Source organism: Ambystoma mexicanum, chromosome 13, assembly GCF_040938575.1.
Source record: "Ambystoma mexicanum isolate Mex_15411 chromosome 13, UKY_AmexF1_1, whole genome shotgun sequence".
NCBI classification, from domain to species: Eukaryota; Metazoa; Chordata; class Amphibia; order Caudata; family Ambystomatidae; genus Ambystoma; species Ambystoma mexicanum.
The window spans coordinates 509,612,648-509,632,094 of NC_090938.1; the positions used below are offsets into that span (position 1 = coordinate 509,612,648).

At 46.6% G+C, this 19,447-nt stretch overlaps 1 protein-coding gene across 1 annotated transcript in view; it reads right to left on the minus strand.

The window, feature by feature from the left end:
• Positions 1 to 19,447, minus strand: part of AARSD1 (alanyl-tRNA synthetase domain containing 1) — a 441,451-nt gene that overhangs the window by 313,412 nt on the left and 108,592 nt on the right. The window contains exon 6 of the mRNA XM_069634186.1: positions 11,342 to 11,404. Coding sequence (XP_069490287.1) covers positions 11,342 to 11,404 — 63 coding nt within the window. The remainder of the gene's footprint in view (positions 1 to 11,341; positions 11,405 to 19,447) is intronic.

The following is a 19,447-nucleotide window of genomic DNA, read 5'->3' on the forward strand; positions in this document are numbered from 1 at the left end:
GGGGGAATGGAGGGGCTATGGGGGTTCAAACCCCCATAGCTCCCTCTCCTCAGCCCTTCCCCGCTTTTGTGTAGACATAAGAAAGGTATTTGCCCGGCATTGCCATAATGGTACTAACTGGCAATTAATATTAGCAGCTTGAAAATGGTGCATGTACCTGGGCATGTATTAGCAGTGCCTAGCAAATGCCTTTCTAATACCTGTACACAAGCAGAAACTGTTGGCTTTGGACACGCATGCTGCAAATACATCAAGTGGCTAAAGGCAGACCGGATTAAGACATTGTTATTACACCTGTAGTGCGTTTACAGCACCACCTAAACAATTATCTCTCATAAGAGGGCTTTGCATAAACACTCACAGCCACTTTGAGTGCAAAGTTTGATTTTAAGACTTGATAAAGTTATCTCAAAAGAGATCCCAGGACTGTGTGTTTTGAGCGATGAGGCACAGAACATGGGTGGGAAAGGCCATAGGAATTGGCATTGCCAATTGTCTCGGGAGGATAGCTCAGCGGCAACGTGCTCGCGTTGGAAGCAAGACGACATGGAGCAACACAGGTTCGATCCCCGGGTCCGCGCTTAGAAACCTCTGGGTATTAAGTGCGTTATAAATAATTAATCATATCATATCCTATGGCCATGAGCAGTCAATGTGTGAGTAAATAACCAAAATACACCTGCAAGCTTTGCGCTCCTCCTCATGTGCCATCTCTCCCTATCTGTGCTCCAATGCATTAGTGTCAGTATATAGGTGGCGCGTTAGCCAAAACTAAAAAGGATATTATAACTAATTCTCAGATTTTAAGAATATCATATTTGGAAGAGTGAAGATAATAATAATTAAATAGTGAAATCCAAACATGTGACATGGAACCCTTTGGAAGTTAAATGCAATTAGGTACCAGCGCAAGGGAGGAAGCCAATCAGGTCCCTAGGAAGCCAGGCATGAACACCCTGTGTTCTGAAGCAGCTACTGCCACCCTTGTGCCACAGACACCATTGCCATGGCTCTGGCTTCCCCTTTGCCCACTTAGCCCCTGAACTCCCTGCTCATCCTCCCCCCACTTTCCTCCTCCCACTGCCTGCCTGCCACCACTACACATTCCTATGCAGCCAGCCACCCAGAGACGTTTTTATGGAAGGGCAAAATGGGCACTTGCCCAGGGCCCCCACCTTGGAGGGGGCCCCAGAGAGCTGCCTGATCGGAAGAAGTAAGATTCCATTGTTCACCAGTCCTAAATAGCACACGTCAGGATATTTTATGGAGTGCTGCTGAGGCTCTAAACCTATTGCCTTTCTGTTTTGACAAGTGCATTCTGCCTTGATCAATTCATCATGTATTGCTTTCTGTGTTCACTGTGGTATACATAGTTTGTGTGTTCCTTATAGCACAACTCTGTATCATTCTTTACTATCTGTGGGAATTATGTTGATCCTGTGCAATAGGCAACTGTGAAATGCATATTGATAAATTGAGTGCCACAATGGTTTAGAAGTTAGCTCAGTTTGTGAAGCACCCATTGCAGAGATATGTGTCCATATGCAAAATTAAAATATCACATTCCAGCAAGGCTGGCTGAGCCTTTCCTATGTCTGAAGTTTATAAACCTGCCTGCGTATGAACTTGGTTTTGCAGAACAACATCTGCTATTATCAGCAATGTACCTGGACCAGATAGGGGTTTCGATAAAAACTAACATTAGATCCGTATGGTGAAGGTCTAGAAATTGGTTTGTTCAGATGGGGTGTTATAAAACCTAGGCAATCGCCTCCAATAATGGCATAAACTGTTAGTCCAGAGGTGAATAAGTATCCAAATTCAAGACTATGGAATGAAAGCGTTCGTGCTTGTATCCTGGCTTTGCCAGCAGACGATACAGTGATCCTGATCAAATCATCTAATATATATTGCATTACTGTGCTGTCTTCTGTGAGGTGTGCCTTCTTGCATGCTGCAGGCATCATTTAGCCCATTACTTTATTTATTTTATTTATTTATTTGAATTCTTGATAGAGTGCCAAATCGCCCGCAGGCCTCACGGCGCACATGAAACACGACAAACAAACAGTGAGAGTAACGGAGATCAAAATCGGAGACAGAGAAAGAAGTACAGAACTAATCAGCAGAGAAAAGGAAGGTCTTCAGGTTCTTTTTAAAGTCCGGTAAGGAGGTGGAGGACTTGAGGTGAAGCGGAATCAGGTTCTGCCAGGCTGGGGCGAGAACATCGAAGTTTGTTTTGCCAAATTTGCAAAACGGAAACAAGGCTGAGAGAGTCTGTCCTGTTCCATTGACCTGAGAGGACGACCTGAAGTGTAACGATGAATTTGTGCTGAAAGGTAACTGGGTGCAATGTAATTCAAGCATTTATACGTAAGTGTGAGTATCTTGAAAGAAACCCTGTGCCGGATAGGAAGCCAGTGTAGTTTTTTCCAGGCTTCAGTAATGGAATGTCGTCTGGGTAGGCCAAGGACGGCACGTACCGTGCCGTTTTGAGTGGTCTGAGGAGTTCTGATGTTAGCGGCAGACGTGCCGGCCAGAAGGCTATTGCAGTAGTCCAGCATTGAGTTGAAAAGGGCTGAGTCCAGAAGGGAAATGCAGTTGACAGGTAGAAAAGGTTGTAGTGAACAAAGCTGTTTGTTGATCCAGACACATGTGGCTCAGGTTTTGGCCACATGTGGATGCATAGAGAGTTCGGCATCAAAAGTGACCCTGGGAGTCTTGACGCTTTGGACAACAGAATACAGACATTGGCTATATAAAATGAAGCATATTCGGCGGGAAGGTTCTTTAGCATGTAACTGGAGGCAACAATAAGAAGCTCAGTCTTGTCGGCAATTAAAGCCATTGAGTTTTGAGCCATCCGAGAATGGATTATTGAGTAGATGGCCGAAATGGCCTTGACATCAGTAGGGTAGGAACCAGTTAGTTTAAGGATGACCTGGGTGTCATCAGCGTAGTTGGTATACAAGACACCCAGGTCATTAAGCAACAGAAGAAGAGGGAGTATGTGAATATTGAAGAGGGTGGGAGAAAGAAAGGATCCCTGAGGGACACCTCGCGTGAGCAGAGATGGAGTGGATGAGGAATTATCAATGGCCACTCGAGAGACACGAGGGCCCAAGAAGGAGACTAACCATTGGGTGGTTAACTCGGTACAGCCTACAAGAGATTGCAGCCTGGCAGCCATGAGCTTGTGGTCGACTAAATCGAACGCGGCGGAAAGATCTAACAGCATCAGAAGAGAGGGGGGGGCCTTGATCGAGGACAGATTGGATTTTAAGTCGAGCATGGCCGTTTCCATGCCGTGACGGGCACGATAGCCTGATTGACGGGGACCAAGTATAGCATGGTTTTCAATGAATTTTTATAGCTGAAGGTATGCCACTCGATCCATAACCTTCAGTAAGAATGGAACATTCGTTATTGGCCGATAGTGCATGGGTATGCGTGGGTCGAGATTAGCTTTCTTGATTGAGCAAGCGGGTAATCCATGCCTCCTTGAGGTCAGTAGGTACACAACCCTCAAGAAAGGACTGATTGATCAGGTTGGTGATCCAAGGTCTGATAGTATCGAGACACTGGACCAACGGCCTGTAACTTTGATCTTTCTTCTAATGTAGGCCTTTTGGGTGAAAGGGTTGGTAGACAGTAAAGAGCAGACCAGATGTTGCAGGCCTCAGGCAAGCATATTTTAAGGTCTGCTTGTTTGACACAACAAACGGTTTGCTTTTTGGTAAAAGTAAAAGGTTTTTATGCACGTTTAGAAATGAAAATGTTACAAGCCATTGTTTTGGAAGTATTTAAAGCTTTAAAATACAAAAGACGAACCCAGATTAAATTTGATAAATCACATTGATTGGTATGCTGGTACTTATATACTTCCCTTGATGATGGAGAGAATTAATCTAGAATCATTCACATTTTTCATAACACCCTGATATAATATTTAGTTTAAAAATGGTCATGTTTGGTAATGTGATTTGCGTACTTTTCAAGTCCGTTTTTATAAAATTAGATTTTTTTAGTTCATGGTAAGAACTGGAAAAGAAAGTGTTCAAATGCAGAAATGGCAAAGTTGGCACAAATCCCAGCTTCATCCCTTCACCCCTTAACCAATGTGCGATCCTGGGCATCTCATTTAATCTTGTATTGCCTAACCTCTCAATCTTGCCAGTCCCTAAAACGTTCAAAATTGTCAGCCCTTCCGAGTGATTTCCTTCTCATGGTATGCTCTTCATAAAAGCCTTATTCATGGTTTCACTGGCTATAGGGTTGCTTCCACTTTAATAGTGAGCATATTTATATCGCACTTCAAAGGCATTTGTTCCTTTGATAGCTAATGGCAACACTATTTGAAAACCATATCCCACTTCTAATCTCAGTCTGTCTGGATAAAGAAACCTTCCTGGTAGCTTCTAATCTGCCTCCACTATCCATGCTATGGTATGTGTAGCTTTCTCCTTCCTTCCGATTGGTGGTCTCTTTCCATGCATGAGCACTTTTGCATTCTGTGAGACAGCTAATGTGAGTTCTCTGTCAATTATGGGTTACATGTACCTTTACATATGGTCCTGCATTAATACTACAGGCTGCATGGATTCTATTGATAAAAAGCATCCTGTATTTACTAGAACAGTAACCCCTTTGTAGACTGCTAATGTTGGTGTTCAAATGCTACGTGTGTATCATTCTGATTAGAGCAAGAATGAAGAGGGCAAAGGGACTTCAAGGGAGTAAACATGCTTATTATGTTGCAAGACAGCATATTAACCTATAGGTTGTGAGCGTGATGGGTGGGGGGCGGAGGGCACGACCAGTATTCTTAATCCCTTAATTCCTTTGGTTTGGTGGAGGGGGGCCCCAAAGATGTCCGTGCACAGGGCCCATAAAGTACTTAAGATGGCCCTGCAGCCACCTCAGTCTCCTCACACCACGGTCACCCTTGAGAATGACAAGTACGCTGTCAAATCTATGGCGGCCATCTTGAACTGGGAAAATCTTCCCTTTGATCAAGTGTTACATGCCTGCACTTTCCTTTTCAAATGGTACATTTTGTTGTGGTTTATTTTGGGACTGCTAGGCCAGGATGCTAGTTGGACGGCCTGGGGAATTCATGGCCCACGTAATTCACAAAATTCTTGCTCCACTACAGCCTACTTTGGCTCGGGCTGCTGGGCTGTTAATGCAGAAGCCCACCCGTGATGGCGTTTGTTAATGCTAAATAGCGAAACGTCAGTTAGGAACGGAAAAATAACCATAGAAGTTTATACTACGATACTGCCAATATAACGCTATTAAACATATGGACCTTGGTCACACAAACGTGTGTTAGTGGTTGTGATTAATTAACTTTTCCTATACGCAGCAGATACACAAGATCGTGACTATAGGGTCATAAAGAGAGGTGACAACTAGAGAAACATCAGGATAGCTGCTACAGTGGGAAACATTTAGAGCATGCATGAAAACATACATGTATAGATAATAGATTGGGGTGGGAGTAGAGAGAGAGAGAGAGAGAGGGAGGGAGAAAGAGAGAGAGAGAGAGAGAGAGACCCCAACGGTGGCAATGTGAGAGTGAAATGGGGCATGGCTGCAAGAGGCTGGTTGTAAGAGCATGGGGAGGGCACCGAGTTTGTAAGACCTGTTCCATTTGTTTCTATGACTTCTAATGCATTCTGATGATCTTCATGCGTATAGCAGATCCTAATATGACAAAGCAAGGCATGGGAAAAAGCCATGCCTTGCTATGGCATGTTATGGTCTGCTATATGTGGTTTAATGTGTTTCTGTCCAATTAGATCTCTTACTGCTGCCTGCACTAACTCTCTCAAATTCTACATCCCAACACAAAACTAATATATAAACTAAGCCAATGACACATGGCAATTGGACACCTCTCACAACAGACTGCAACATCAGCACACTACATCTCTACGAGCAAAGTGCACACCTCACAGATGTCCTTAATAATTGTGGAGTTTCCAAGAGAGTTCAAATATTCTATTTTTAAACATCATAATGTGTGCAGGTTACTCAGATTGTTCAATGTTATGAATGTCGAGTGTTCAATGCAACGCACTGGGCTGGAGGGGTTCTCAATTGGGTGCCCCTCTCGTGTCTCCTGTGTGATTCCATCACCCTAGCCCAGGTGTTCCTAAATCCCAGTGTTGTCAGCTAGTGATCGATAACATCTACTATCCTGGCAATGGGGGCCTGAAGGCAACAGCCTTGTCTACCCGGCTTTTCTAGAGATGCCCTATCCTAACACTCCCCAAGATTGCCAATGTAGCTTGATGGGAAAAGTGCCATTCATAGATACTCTGATTCAGTGTGAGCCTTAGTCACTCCCTTTCCCTTTCGCTCCCTTTCACTCCTCTCCCTGATCTTACTACCTCTTTCCTTTCTCCCAACGTCTCCTCTCCTATCTACTCCATCTGGTCTTCACACACACACCCACCCATTCTTAATCTCATCTTTCTCCTCCCCCTCCCCCTCTCCTTACCCGTCACTACACCACCCTCACCACCTCTCATTACACTCCACACCTCTCACTATCCCATCTCCTCACCTTTCACTACCCCCTCCTCAGCTCTCACTACACCCCTCTCATCACCTCTCACTGTACCCCTCTCATCACCTCTCACTACACCCCTCTCATCACCTCTCACTGCACCCCTCTCCTCAGCCCTCACTACTTGTCTCTCCTCTATTTATCCTTTACTACACTCTCTTCGCTTCTGTTACCATTGCCTGAACCCCTCTATCCGCTTCACTCTGCCGACACCTCTACTGCCACAACGCCTTGCCCTCTCCACACTCTCATCCATACACTTGCTCTCACTTTCACTCTTTCTCTCTAATTCCCCTTCTCGTCTACATCTATACCTCTATCTTACTTTCTCCCTCACTCACCTTTACACAGCCCCCTCCTCACACTACACACACACACACACACACAACTGGTACCACTCTCTCTCTCAAAGTCCCAGGAGGATAGCTCAGCGGCAGCGTGCTCGACTTGGAAACAAGACCACACGGAGCAGCACAGGTTCAATCCCTGGGTCTGCGCTAAGAAACCTCTGGGTATTAAGCGCGTTATAAATAACCTATCATATCATATCAAATATCTCACCTGAACTCTGCTCCAATTCTTATTTATTTGTATTTATTGGTCATTTGTATCGCGTCTATACACAACAGTTTCCAGGTGCCACAAGGCAAAAGGGAGTGGTACATAGGGAGAGAAAAACAGAAATAACGGTCGTACTAGGCCTTGTGACATTCTTACTCTGCAAGTGCAGAGACAAAAAAGTGCTTATGAGAGCCATAGGGTCAAGTGCAAGATGAAAAGGGGGTAGAGGGGGACAGTGTGAAGGACAGGTTGGACCAGAATCGGGCTGGTCCAGGGAAGGGTACCTGAGGGCAAGTGCTGGTAAGGGATGCTGGGGAAGACTGGCCAAGGATGGGCTGGCCCCAGTAAGACTCATAAGGGACCAGTCACAACGGCAGAGGGACATTAGCACGGGAAGTGGAGAGGGAAGGAGGAGTAGAAAAGGAAAAGTCTTGAGAAGTTTCTGGAAGTTAAGAAGGTCCGGCTCAAGTCTGAGGGGGGCAGGGAGGCCGTTCCAGAGGGAGGTTCCTGCCGAGGAGAAGGATCTATCTCCCACTCTCTGCTTGGAGAAACGTCTGACCTGCCGATAGTTGGAGCTAGAGGTACTCTAGCAGGGAGGTATTTAGGGAGAGGGAGCTGGATGTAGAGGGGTTCCAGGCCCCAGACAGCCTTGTGGATGATGCAAAGGGTCTTGAATTTGATCCTTGCGGTCCCCAGGAGCCAGTGGAGAGATTTTAGGGCTGCACAGATGCGGACCCAGGGCTTGAGACCAAGGATAGGTCTTGCAGCCCTATTCTGGATTAGTGTCTGTATTAGTTAAAGAGGACAAAGGGAGGAAAGAGGTAAATTAAGGAAGAGGCTGTTGCAGTAGTCCAGCCTACAGAGGACCAGGGCTCTGGAGACAGTGAGCTTCTGGGGGAAGGTGAAGAAAGGGAGAATGCCTCCGAGTAGGTGGAGCTGAAAGTTGGACTTCTTGGCGTGGTCCATGATGTGTGGAGAGAAGGAGAGGGGGAGTCAAAGATGACCCCAAGGTTTTTAGCCTTACAGGAGGGTGAGGGGAGGGAGCCCAGCGAGAAGGATCTCTGTCTTAATGGGTATGAGAGAGGAAGGAGAGGAGGTAGAGGATGGGAGCTTAAAGGAGAGCTGTGTGTCGTCAGCATAAGACTGGAAGTGAGGAGAGAAGGAGGAGATCAAGTGGGCCAGAGGGGCAAGGTAGATGTTGAAGAGCCATGGCGATAGGATAGAGCCCTGAGGGACGCTACAGGTAGAGAGTTTGGTGAAGGAGAGGAAAGGACCCAATTGTACTTGGGAGGGTGCGTTTGAAAGGAAGCAGGTCAGCCAAGCTAGTTCCTGGTCTGTAATGCCTAGGGTATCTCAGAGATGATTTATGAGGATAGCATGGTTGACTGTGTCAAATGCAGAGGAAAGGTCGAGATGGATCAGAACACAGGGAGAGTTAGAATCTGGGTTTGAGAGCAGGTCTGCCACCAACTCTCCAGCACTCCGGTTCTCTGTCCTTCCTAAGCCTAGTCTCTCTGTCCGCCTTCACGCCTACTGACCTCACCTATGTAAACCACACTTCTCTTCTGTCTCCTAGTATACTGTGGTCCTGTCGGTTATGTCTCCCCTTTACAATTGGCAGCAGCTCGCACCTGACAGTACCTGTCTTTTCTCCAGGAGCTCGGTTACATAGCTGAGAGTGTTCAAGCAACCCTCTAAGCCCCTCCCCCTCTTCCAGCACAGTTTTGTTTTCAGTCTCTCATGGTGTGGTTCAGGGTTCAGGCTGCTTACTCTCCCTGTCGCTTTCCTCAGGTGCTGGGGAGTTTTGTTGCCAATTTGGTTGCGGAGGGCTTCTGTGTCTCTCCTGTCCCAGTTTTCTTTCTGGTGCCTCACCATTCACCTGGGATCCATATGGGTTTGGCAGGATGAGTGCTGGGTGTCTCATTTCTATTTGTCAAAAGCATTTCCTGTCCATTCCCTGGCTGTTCTTGGTTCTGTTCTCCTGGTTCTGGTACAGGATTTTATTGGTTTGCTTCCAGGTGCCTTCTGGGAGTGGCAGGGGTCATAAAGAGTACCAGTAGGCATTACGTGACAAAGAGTGGTACCATTGATGACATTCGTAGCACATGGGGGAGTTTCAGTGCCTGCCCCCCAACTTCCACTCCCCATATTTGGCATTTGGTTTGGATGTGTCTCTGAATTTTGACAGGTAAGCCTCCCGCCCCAGGCTGAGAGAGGTCTGTGCCCCCATTGACAGGGTCACGTTCCTGATATTGTGTCAAAAACCTCAACCCAAAGCCAATGTATTGTAGCATCATGGGCACATGGGGTTCCCCTAAACACAGAACATCTAGAAAGTGATCCCCACACAGAACTCAGGGTATTTCCACTCTGCATGCATCAACACCATAGCAAAGCTATCTTGCATTTTACCTTCTCTCCCCACTAACCTCACCCGCCGCCTCTCTTTCAGATGTGCCAGAGCACCTGAAGAGCATGCAAATGGCAGCAGCGTGCAGTATAAATCCCAATAACAAAACATAACATAACATTGCATACATATAAACGGGTGTCTCTGCCGGGTGTGCACTAAGGTACAGGTACCTTCATTCTCCTCTCCATAAAATTGTGTGAATGTAACCAGGATGAGCATATTATGTCCTTTCTTTTCTTTTGTATTCTCTTAAACGCTTACCTGCTTGTCTGGGCCTAAATGTCATCCTGCAAAGAAAGCAAAAACAACAGTTATACTCATAGGATCTGTGGTCAGTTGTCAAAATTACCATAGAAAATCACTTTGTCTTTGACATTTTAATTAAAATCGACATTTGCTGTGTGTTCTTGTGCCTTACATCGGAAGTACAAAGATCTTAAGTCAAACATCTTCAAGAAGAATTGCTTCCTGTTTCTTGACTAAATAGATCTTCTTGGATCTGGGCTTGCATGTGGCTACACTGCCCACCGCTACTCTCTATCATATTTGTAGAGAGTTGTGGGGCTGCAGATTGATATTGAGACTAGACTGGTTTAACTAGAGGATTTGGCAGGATGGGGTTAATTATATTTGAAGATATTTTGCCAAGCAATGCATTTTTCCCACTTGAGAGGATAATGGCAACTGGCAGTGATTTAAGTACTATGGCAAAAGAGGATTAGGAGCTCTCTCAGGCACTATGCCCAAGTGAGCTTTTATTACTTCTTCTAAGGGACCTAGCCTTCGGCGGCACATTGGGCCTCATTCCGGGTGTGGCGGTCCAGAAAAAAGGTGCTGGTTGCACTGTACCGGCACCCTTTCCGGACCACAAAAAGCCAACTCTGATAGGCGGAGTTGTCACAAAAGCACCGGCACCGTTAGCAACAGTGCCTGTGCTTCCATGTCCCCATTACACTTTCCGCCACCTGATACCCCGGGCCGCCGGGGCTTGTAATGTCCCAGTGGCACCAGGATATCAGGCGGCAGAACGGTGTTACGAGTTCGGCGGCAACCCGCTGGTAGCACTGACAGGTTACCGCCAAACTGATGCCCATTGTGCCTGAAACCTGAAATTCTCATAGGACGGAAGTTACAATAGTATATTTAAAGTGGTCGAGATATGCAAGTCCTTTCCCCCAAAATATTTGAATGGAGGATTATTTACTGTTCTACCTCCAGTCTTAGGAACTTGGAGAAAATGTCTTGTTTTGGAGCCCTGGGGTGGGGGTGCCATGTAACCCCTCAGAGGGGCATATACAGATCTTTTATTTAGCCTTTAGTATGAGCGGGGGGGGTCAGTGACCTCCCTCCGAGTGACAGACAGGCTGCACTCTGGGAATAATGCTCCCATAGGTTCCCTCTCATTTAAAACTCAGTGGCCCCTCCCATTTAACTAAGTGCGGTATGGGGCAGGGACATCAGCCACCATTTGCCAGTTTCATCAACCATCATGCGCTTACTTCTCTTATTGTTGTATAGGCCTAGGGTGTCCCGTAATGATGACTTCACAGCTACCATAACAGCAAAGTCGGGTACTGTCCACGAAGTAGGTGTAAGAGTGAGGTCTGCGATAGGTTACACCGTATGTCCAAAGTGAACAGCATAGCTTTCAATAAACCTGTCAGAGGTTCTTAAATTTCTAGTATTGCCAGTTATACTACTTTTCTAAATATACTCTGGAAAAGCTTTAGCAAAGGGTGACCTTTGGACACAAAGACCTTACATGCAGTGTCAGGTCTCTTTATACTTACATCCAGGTCATCGAGGTCATCCATAGAAGGAGGCGGGCCCCGTTCACCAGCTTTGTTAATAAGCTGCAAGTGAAGCGGAAAGAACATAGAATTTAAAATTTAGCAAATAAATCTGAAAATAACTGAAATCATTTAGTTCAACAAGGGTTCTGAGAGGATGTAGCTTCAAGTACAGGAAGAACGCAAGTGTCATCAATCCAAACTTATGACCATGCAGATGTGTCGGAAGGGAAGCATAGCATAGACCAATTGTAGACCTGCGGCCATCTTTGAAAAGGTTTGCACTATATTTAAGTGAATGCTGCTGTGTAACAGCTTAATTCTACAAGATGAGTCTAGGGAAAAAGGGAGTATACAGAAGCATGTTATCATTTCCGTTCTGCACAGCAGTATAGGTAGTTAGCAGCCAGGCAGCACGCCTTAGTCAAACCGAGGACTCCAAATGCTGGTCTTATCCACTAGCGAGCCCTGGTTATCATGCACGTCCTGTGGTGCACCTGCCACAGTCTCTCTCACTCTCTGCGGCTTACCCACAAGCTCACCCCACCACACCCTCCCACCTCCGCCATCTCCACACACTTCTTTTCATGTTCTCCCCACCATCTCGATCCTTCTTCCTCAATGCTAGCCTCCATAAGGGCCACCCATGAATATGGAGAAGAGACTCTGTGTAGTTCCCATTGTGATTTCCATGGCAACCATGGTGATTTGTATTTTTCTACATAAGAAATAGCCAGCACATAAGAAACAGCCAGTGCACTCTGTGCATGTAGTTTCCAAATTAGTACCACGGGTATTCTGCTGGGGTGCTAACAGCTATTGACACATCCTGTGCAGGTTTACCCAGCAGTAATGGCACCCGGGACCTCTTTCAAGGCCCTTGCTTTGCTATGGAACTTGGTCTGTGGCGTCTTACCTCATGGGAAAGCTTGCATAGTCAGGAACTATTTCTTAAATTACTTGCGTGAGCAAGGAGCTGAAGGTCACAGCTTCCAAAATATCTACCGTGGAAGCCTTTTTAACCAGCATTCAAGATATTAGTACCAAGGGGCACTAGATAAGATTTTGAAGTGGGTGTATTTTACTGCTTATTTTTGAAGTTGGGAAGAATACAATTATATTTTAAGCAGTAAAAAAAGTAGTTCCATTCCAACAGGGGTCATTTTTAAATAATTAAAAATATAGTTTAACAAAATAACTGTATATCTTTTTGTAATCCACATCCCTTTGCACCTGGTGATTCGTGCATTTTGAGTGATTCATTTTTGAAGTTCCTCTTCAGATAAATTCCCATGAATAATACCTGATCCTACAGATCTGCCGGGGTCACTGATCTGAACAGGTCAGCGGAGCAGGCCCAAGCTCCAATGTATCAATTGTTTCCTATTGTTTTGTTGGGAGTAGCTTTACTCACTATTTTGTTGTTGGGAGTATTTGCCTATTTTACGGAGTGAACGTGTATTGTGCACCACTTATTTGTAGGGCTGTTAGTAACATTCTAGATAATGAAATGCTAGATAACAAATCATTTAGAGCGGATAACCAGGATTATGGAGCACAGAGTGCTAATAAACTAAGCAGCCCAGGAACGTCTGTTATCCAGCCTCTTTGCTCTCTTTCTCTCCAGCTCTCTGCCTTCTAGAATACCGGCATTTGGTTATCTGGCACCTTTGGGTCTCCATTGGTGGCAGATAATTGACCTTTTACCGCATTACAAATCTGAATCCAAATCTCAGGCAACGTTCAGTTGCACCCAAGTTTACACACATGTTTCCATCTGGACTGCCCCATTCCGAATTGACTGACAGTGCAGTAAGCAGTAGAAATGAAATATTATGATTTAGCTGACCATTTACACACTAGTTAGTATGAAGCATGAAGATCACCCCCACCTGCCACTTAGTAAAGGGCCAAAGAAGGAGATTTGTAAACCTTAACATGGCTAAGATATGTGTAAAGTGAGAAACTACATGGAATGGCAGTCGTGATAGCACTCACAGTGTGTCCTGTGCAGGTGCTGTGGAGCATTGTGGATGCGTAACTGTTTTGGAGCTCCAGGCAGAGGAGATGATTCTTGATTGCTCTGTGTGGGGAGGTATGGGGCGGCTCCTGAGATCTAGAGGAGAGTTTATTCCAGTGAGCAGAAGAGGGCTACATGAGCAAAGGATCGCAATGTGGACCCAGCACGGTGGGGATGGTGGGTGGTCATGGGTTTGTGAGCAGAGTGTGAATGCCAAGGATTATGGCCTAGGAGGTGAGGGGTGTGGTGAGAAGGACATGAGCATGCCATGGGAATACTCCTGGATACTGTGACTGATTCCTGTGTTCCCTGTAGTGGGCATAAGGCACTGCAGTGCCTTCCAGTGATGAAGTAGATGGTCACCTGCTGCTGCAATGTGGGGGTCCAGATGGAGCAGATCTGTTAGGCTTTCCAGAATTATTTTTGCTGAATGGCAACTTTGCTGATTTTATTTCTGCTGATTTACCTCTTTTTTAACACAGAAAGCAGGGGGAGACCCCCGCAGATCCCTTCTTGCCTGCCATCCACCCCATTATATACCTTACCCATACTTGCCATCTCCGGGTAAAAAAAAAAAGAGGTAAAAAATTCTGGGAAAAATCCATTTGGTTAAGTTGTCTTTCGACAAAAGTGAGGAACACTGATGGAGCAAAGGGAAACACTACAAGAAGTTCTGGTTATCATCGGCTAAGAAGTAGTGAAAGGAAATGGTGGTGTAGCACAAAATGAGAGCACCCTCAGGGGCGGACCGTGAACTAAATGTGGCCCCGGAAATGTTTTTCAAAGTGGCCTCAGATTACACACATCGAGAAAGCCTAACCCTACTAAGCACAGCTTGGTGGTTTCTCTGCCGAAGAAAGTTAGGAAAAACAAGTCCAAATAATTAATTTTAAAGCACCTTTGACTTCCAGTATAGGCATTAAAAAGTAGTTAAACATAACCAAAAAAAGATTTTAAAATTTTTTTTTTAAGATTGGGGAATAACATACTGGGATGTGGGGGATGAGGAGAGATGGATGGAAAGGGGAAGAGAAGCAGAAAAACATGGAAACCATACAAAAGAAGGCCATGGGGTCGAGGCCAACTGGGAATTCGGCAGAGTTCCCTGTAGTTCAGTCCACCACTGCCCCCCCTACTGATACCCGGCAACATACTTGTTATAAGCTAAAAGGGACACGGTCCCCTTAACGGAAGCCAACAAAGGACTGGGGGAGGGGGAGAGGAGGGAAGAAACGGGAGGAAGCTAGTAGAGATTGTGGAATAAAGGAAGTAAGACATATGCCTGTCTCTGTGCTTAATTCTATATAAGCCCGCGCAAGACGCAACTGGCTAAGAGCCAGGAGCCAACACCCGCGGCCTCACAGAAGTAGGAGGCGTGAAGGAGAAGGTACACGGCAGCCCAGCAGTGTTCGGTGGGGCCCGCAGAGGAGACTGGAGCCGGAGGACGTCAGCAAGATGAAGGAGCCAGGACCGTGACGACTTCGGAAAGGTGGGAGTGGAGACCCTCGCCGCAGTGTGGAGGAGAAGCAAGGAGGAAGAGGAGGCCCATGCAGCGATGAGCGGAAGCAAGCCCAGGAGGCCGGTGACGCAACAGCAACGGCTGCGAGAGGAGAAGCGGCCTGATAGCTGCCATCGGCGGCAGCTACAGGGACAGCGACAGCAGCCTGCAGGTACGAGGCAAATGCAAACCACTAGAATGTGAGGATCTTTGTATGAGACATTATTTAAACCCACTAGAACGCGAGGAAAACCTGATGAATATCACATCTAAGAAACCACTAGAACGCAAGGATTTTTGTACGAGACACTATTCAAACCCAACCCACTAGAACGCGAGGAAGGATCGATGAATATCACATCTAAAACCTCACAAAGCCACTAGAACGCGAGCACCAGCATATAAAACCAAACACTGTAAGGACCACCCACATAAACCCCACTTGCAAAGGGGGACTGCAGTATTTCAAGACACAAACCAGGTGGCTTTGACAACAAGGTGCCAAAGGCACACATAAACCCCACTTACAATAGGGGATGGCAGCTTCCCAAGACGCAGCCCAGGGGATTTGCCAACTAAGTGGTCCCAAAGACTACACAGACCTTGTCACTACACGGGAGCACAACCAAGCGGTGCCGCCCTAAGCCCTTCGTGCACCCCGAAAGAAATATAGCACGCAGACAGACAGTTGAAGAGAGAACGCTGTGTGGATGCCCAACGGAAGAACAGAGGTCACACAGCAACCATAGCACCTTCCAGGAAGAAGCCATCATGTCTCAACCAGTGGTAGCACCAGTGGACCAATCGGCCCAACCCGCTGTGGGAATAGCCCCCACCAACCCGGTGTCCTTCCTACGCCGCCCGAACCCCTTCACCTTGGAACCACAGGAGGATCAAGGTCAAAGGTGGCAGGAGTGGATGGACGAATTTGAAGAATTCATGAGGGCGGTAGGGAACCAAGACACGCCCAACAAACTGGATATCTTCACCTATTTAGTGGGGAAAGAGATGAAAAGCGTCATTAAAACCACTCCCCCCCAAGAAAAGTCCACCTACCAACTTCTCATCACTGCAATACATGGTCGCCTGGTTGTACTCCCCAATAGGGACTACAAATGCTAGACCTTCAATCAGTGCACCCAAGCCCCCCACAAAATGATTGGACAGTTTATACTACGTCTCTAAAGAAAGATGACGTATTGCGACTTTGCAAACTTTAACGATGATGAGGCCATCCGAGTGCGGGTGATAGAGGGTTGCATATCCTCGCAATTCAAGAAACATCTGCTAAAGAAACCCCTCCCACTACAAGAGATAGCTGAACTGGCAAGGATCTATGAATGGGTCGATGTACACACAGCCCAGATAGAGAACCCGAAGAAGACAGACACCATTGCTGCCATAGTCAACAGCCCCCATGGACAAACCCGCCAAATGGACACACCACCCTGCCAAGACACCTGGAGCGCCACCCGCCGGGCTCAGCCAAAAGACAGTGCTACAGATGTGGGTTTGACTTGCCACACAAGGGCCAATGCCCCAATATCGCCCAAATGTGCTTGAGATGCGGCCAGGAAAACCATTTTCAAAACATGTGCTGGGAAAGGGCCCCTCTACAGCCACCCTATAGACCACCACCCCAAGTTAATCCAGCCCAGAGATATGACCCAACAAGGATACCCAACATGCGGCAATACCCAGACAGAGACGGCGCGAGAACCGGCTTTGCCAGAAACACCACAGCATATACTATGCACCACCCTGTGTTCATATGAGCCATTGAGAACCTACAAGTTGCCACGCCTGACAGAATGTTCGACAACCCAGAACACCTTTTCCACGCACAACCCTACCAAGGGGAAGACCAACAATGAGAATTTCCCACAGACGACCCATATGAGAACCCACTAACGGAAGAAAACCCACTAGGCGCAGAACAATATTACGAGTATGACCAATAGAGCAAGGAATATATTCGACTTATCTACGACACCTTCCGATGATAGCACAGCCCTGAAAGTGACGATACTACTGGGAGGAAGCAACACGCCTTTTGTCATTGACATGGTAGCCACCGTCAACTTGATGAACGAGAAAACATATGACACCATAGCAGGCACGTACCCACTACAACCATCCCGAGCCCGCATCTTTCAGTGGGGAGCGCCCCAACCATTGCAATCTAAAGGGCAGTTTCAGTGTTACCTAGTACACAGAGAGCGAAGAATTCCCGCCACAATTCACGTCATCAAGAGCCCAATCACAGGAAGATGCCTCCTAAGTTACAAGACGGCCACTGCGCTGCAACTGATCAACCTCCAATATGACCAGTCCGAGAGAATCCAAGGCCTCTGCCTACAGGCTCAAACGATATGAACCATAACTCAAAAAGCAATGGACATTGATGAGCTGAAAGCAATGTTTCCTAACCTTTTCAAGGGTGTAGGCATGCTGAAGGACACGGTCATACACCTTCATATCTGTCCCACAGTACGGCCTGTGCTGCAGCACCCCAGAAGGATAGGGTTCCACCTCCAAGCAAATGTGATGCATGAGCTGCAACTGGTATTACAAAATGACATAATAGAAAGAGTGGAAGGACCGGCCCGACGGGTATCCCACTTGGTGGTAGTTCCTAAACCAGATGGGTGCCTACGTCTCTGTGTCGACATGCGGATACCAAACATGTCAATTCAGAGGGAGAGACATCCTGGGCCAAACATCGAGGACATGCTAGTAAGACTTAACCAAGCCACCCGATTCTCAAAGTTGGACCTAAACCAAGGCTACCACCAGTTGATCATCGATCCAGCATCCAGGCCGATAACTACCTCTGAAACCCACGAAGGCCTATTCCGCTATAAGCAGCTCAATTTTGGAATATCCTCGGCAGCCGAGATATTCCAGGAGACAATACGAAGGTTGATACGGCAGTCACCAACGCCTTCAACTATAGTGACGACATCTTGGTGTTTGGGGTCCGTCAAGAACAGCCCAACGATGTGTTAAGACAAGTGTGCACTATCCTCCATGAAGCAGGCCTCACCCTCAACGGCCCAACGTGCACCATCAACAAGCATAGCCTGTGCTTCTTCAGCCACATTTTCACGGATCAAGGTGTAGGAGCAGACCCAGAAAAGATCAGTGCCATTGTCAAACTGGAACCTCCGAAAGATGTGTCTGAGCTGGGATCTGGGACTGCAATCCCAGCAGGATTGTAGTCCTCCAATCACATTTCACTTCAAACCCGGCGCGAACGCGCCGGCGCGCACAGGCTGGCACAGTCTGCTTCAATACAAAAGCAGTGTGCCAGCCCAGCACTAACAGAACCCTTTTGAAAAAATACTGCATGTAGATGCAATAGTTGCACTAGGTTAGTCATTTTAATTGAAGTTTTAATTGTACCTGCTTTTAAGATTTTATCTCAGACAGTCCCGTAATTTTCGTAACTTTCGTAACTTTCGTTAGGTTAGGTAAATATTGAAGTATCTGTACATTTTACTTTGCTGAACGTACTTTGTGCTGACTGTTAAGCTAAATTGTTGTTTAACTGCTGCAAAGGAAAGTGAGCAGATTCTTAGCAACGCTGCTCTCTGCTCGCGTTTTTTGACTGCAAGAACTACAATCCCCAGCAGAATTGTAGTCCTCCAATCACATTTCGCTTCAAACCCGGCGCGAGCGCGCCGGCACACACGGGCAGGCACAGTCTGCTTCAGTCTGTGCAAGGAGGTGCTGGGAGGTCCCCAGAGGTAAGTGAGGCAGTGCCTAGGTCATCCATACACAAATCATTGTGTTCTTGTTTGACCTTGCACTCCTTAGCAACTCTTACTTGTGCCCTCGACACCTCTCTAAGTACTTACTTGCACTCACAGGGGGGTCTAAAAAAGAGATATTGGGTGAAACTCCCATAATGTCTAGAAGCATGACGGATAGCGTTGCTTTTCAGCAACCCCCCCACACACCATCCCAACAAGACGCTACAGGGAGTACTGAGCCCTCCTTAAAACAACCTTTTAAAAAGGGAAGGCAGAGTACAGACCGCACACTAGACAATACCAGCTTGGAAATAGGTCTCTTAAATACGCGCTCTTTAAGTAAACATGCCCAAAATGTCCACGACCTTATTAAAGAGAAAGACCTGGATTTAATCTGCCTAACAGAAACCTGGCTGAAGGAGCCCATTGGGCCTGTTGTTTCAACCGCCATCCCAGAGGGATACATTATATACAACAAAAATAGAGATAAAGGGCAAGCCGGTCGAGTGGCAGTCATAGGAAAAAGAAGCCCTGCATCTATTCAAAGCCAGTTTTGAATGTATAGGCTGTGAGTCAATTCAATTAAAATTGACCCATACACCCAATAATTGTCTGAACTTTATTGCGGTTTATAGACCCCCAGCACTAACCTCAGATTTTCAAAATGAGGTTGCCAGTCAAATCAGCAAGCTAACCTCGGCAAACTCCGCCACCATATTAGTAGGTGATATGAACAGGTGGAGGGGGGACCCAGCAGATAAAGAGGCATTGGCATTAGAAAAGTCCCTGAATAACACTGGCTTTTACGTTATCAACAATGACCCTACTACACC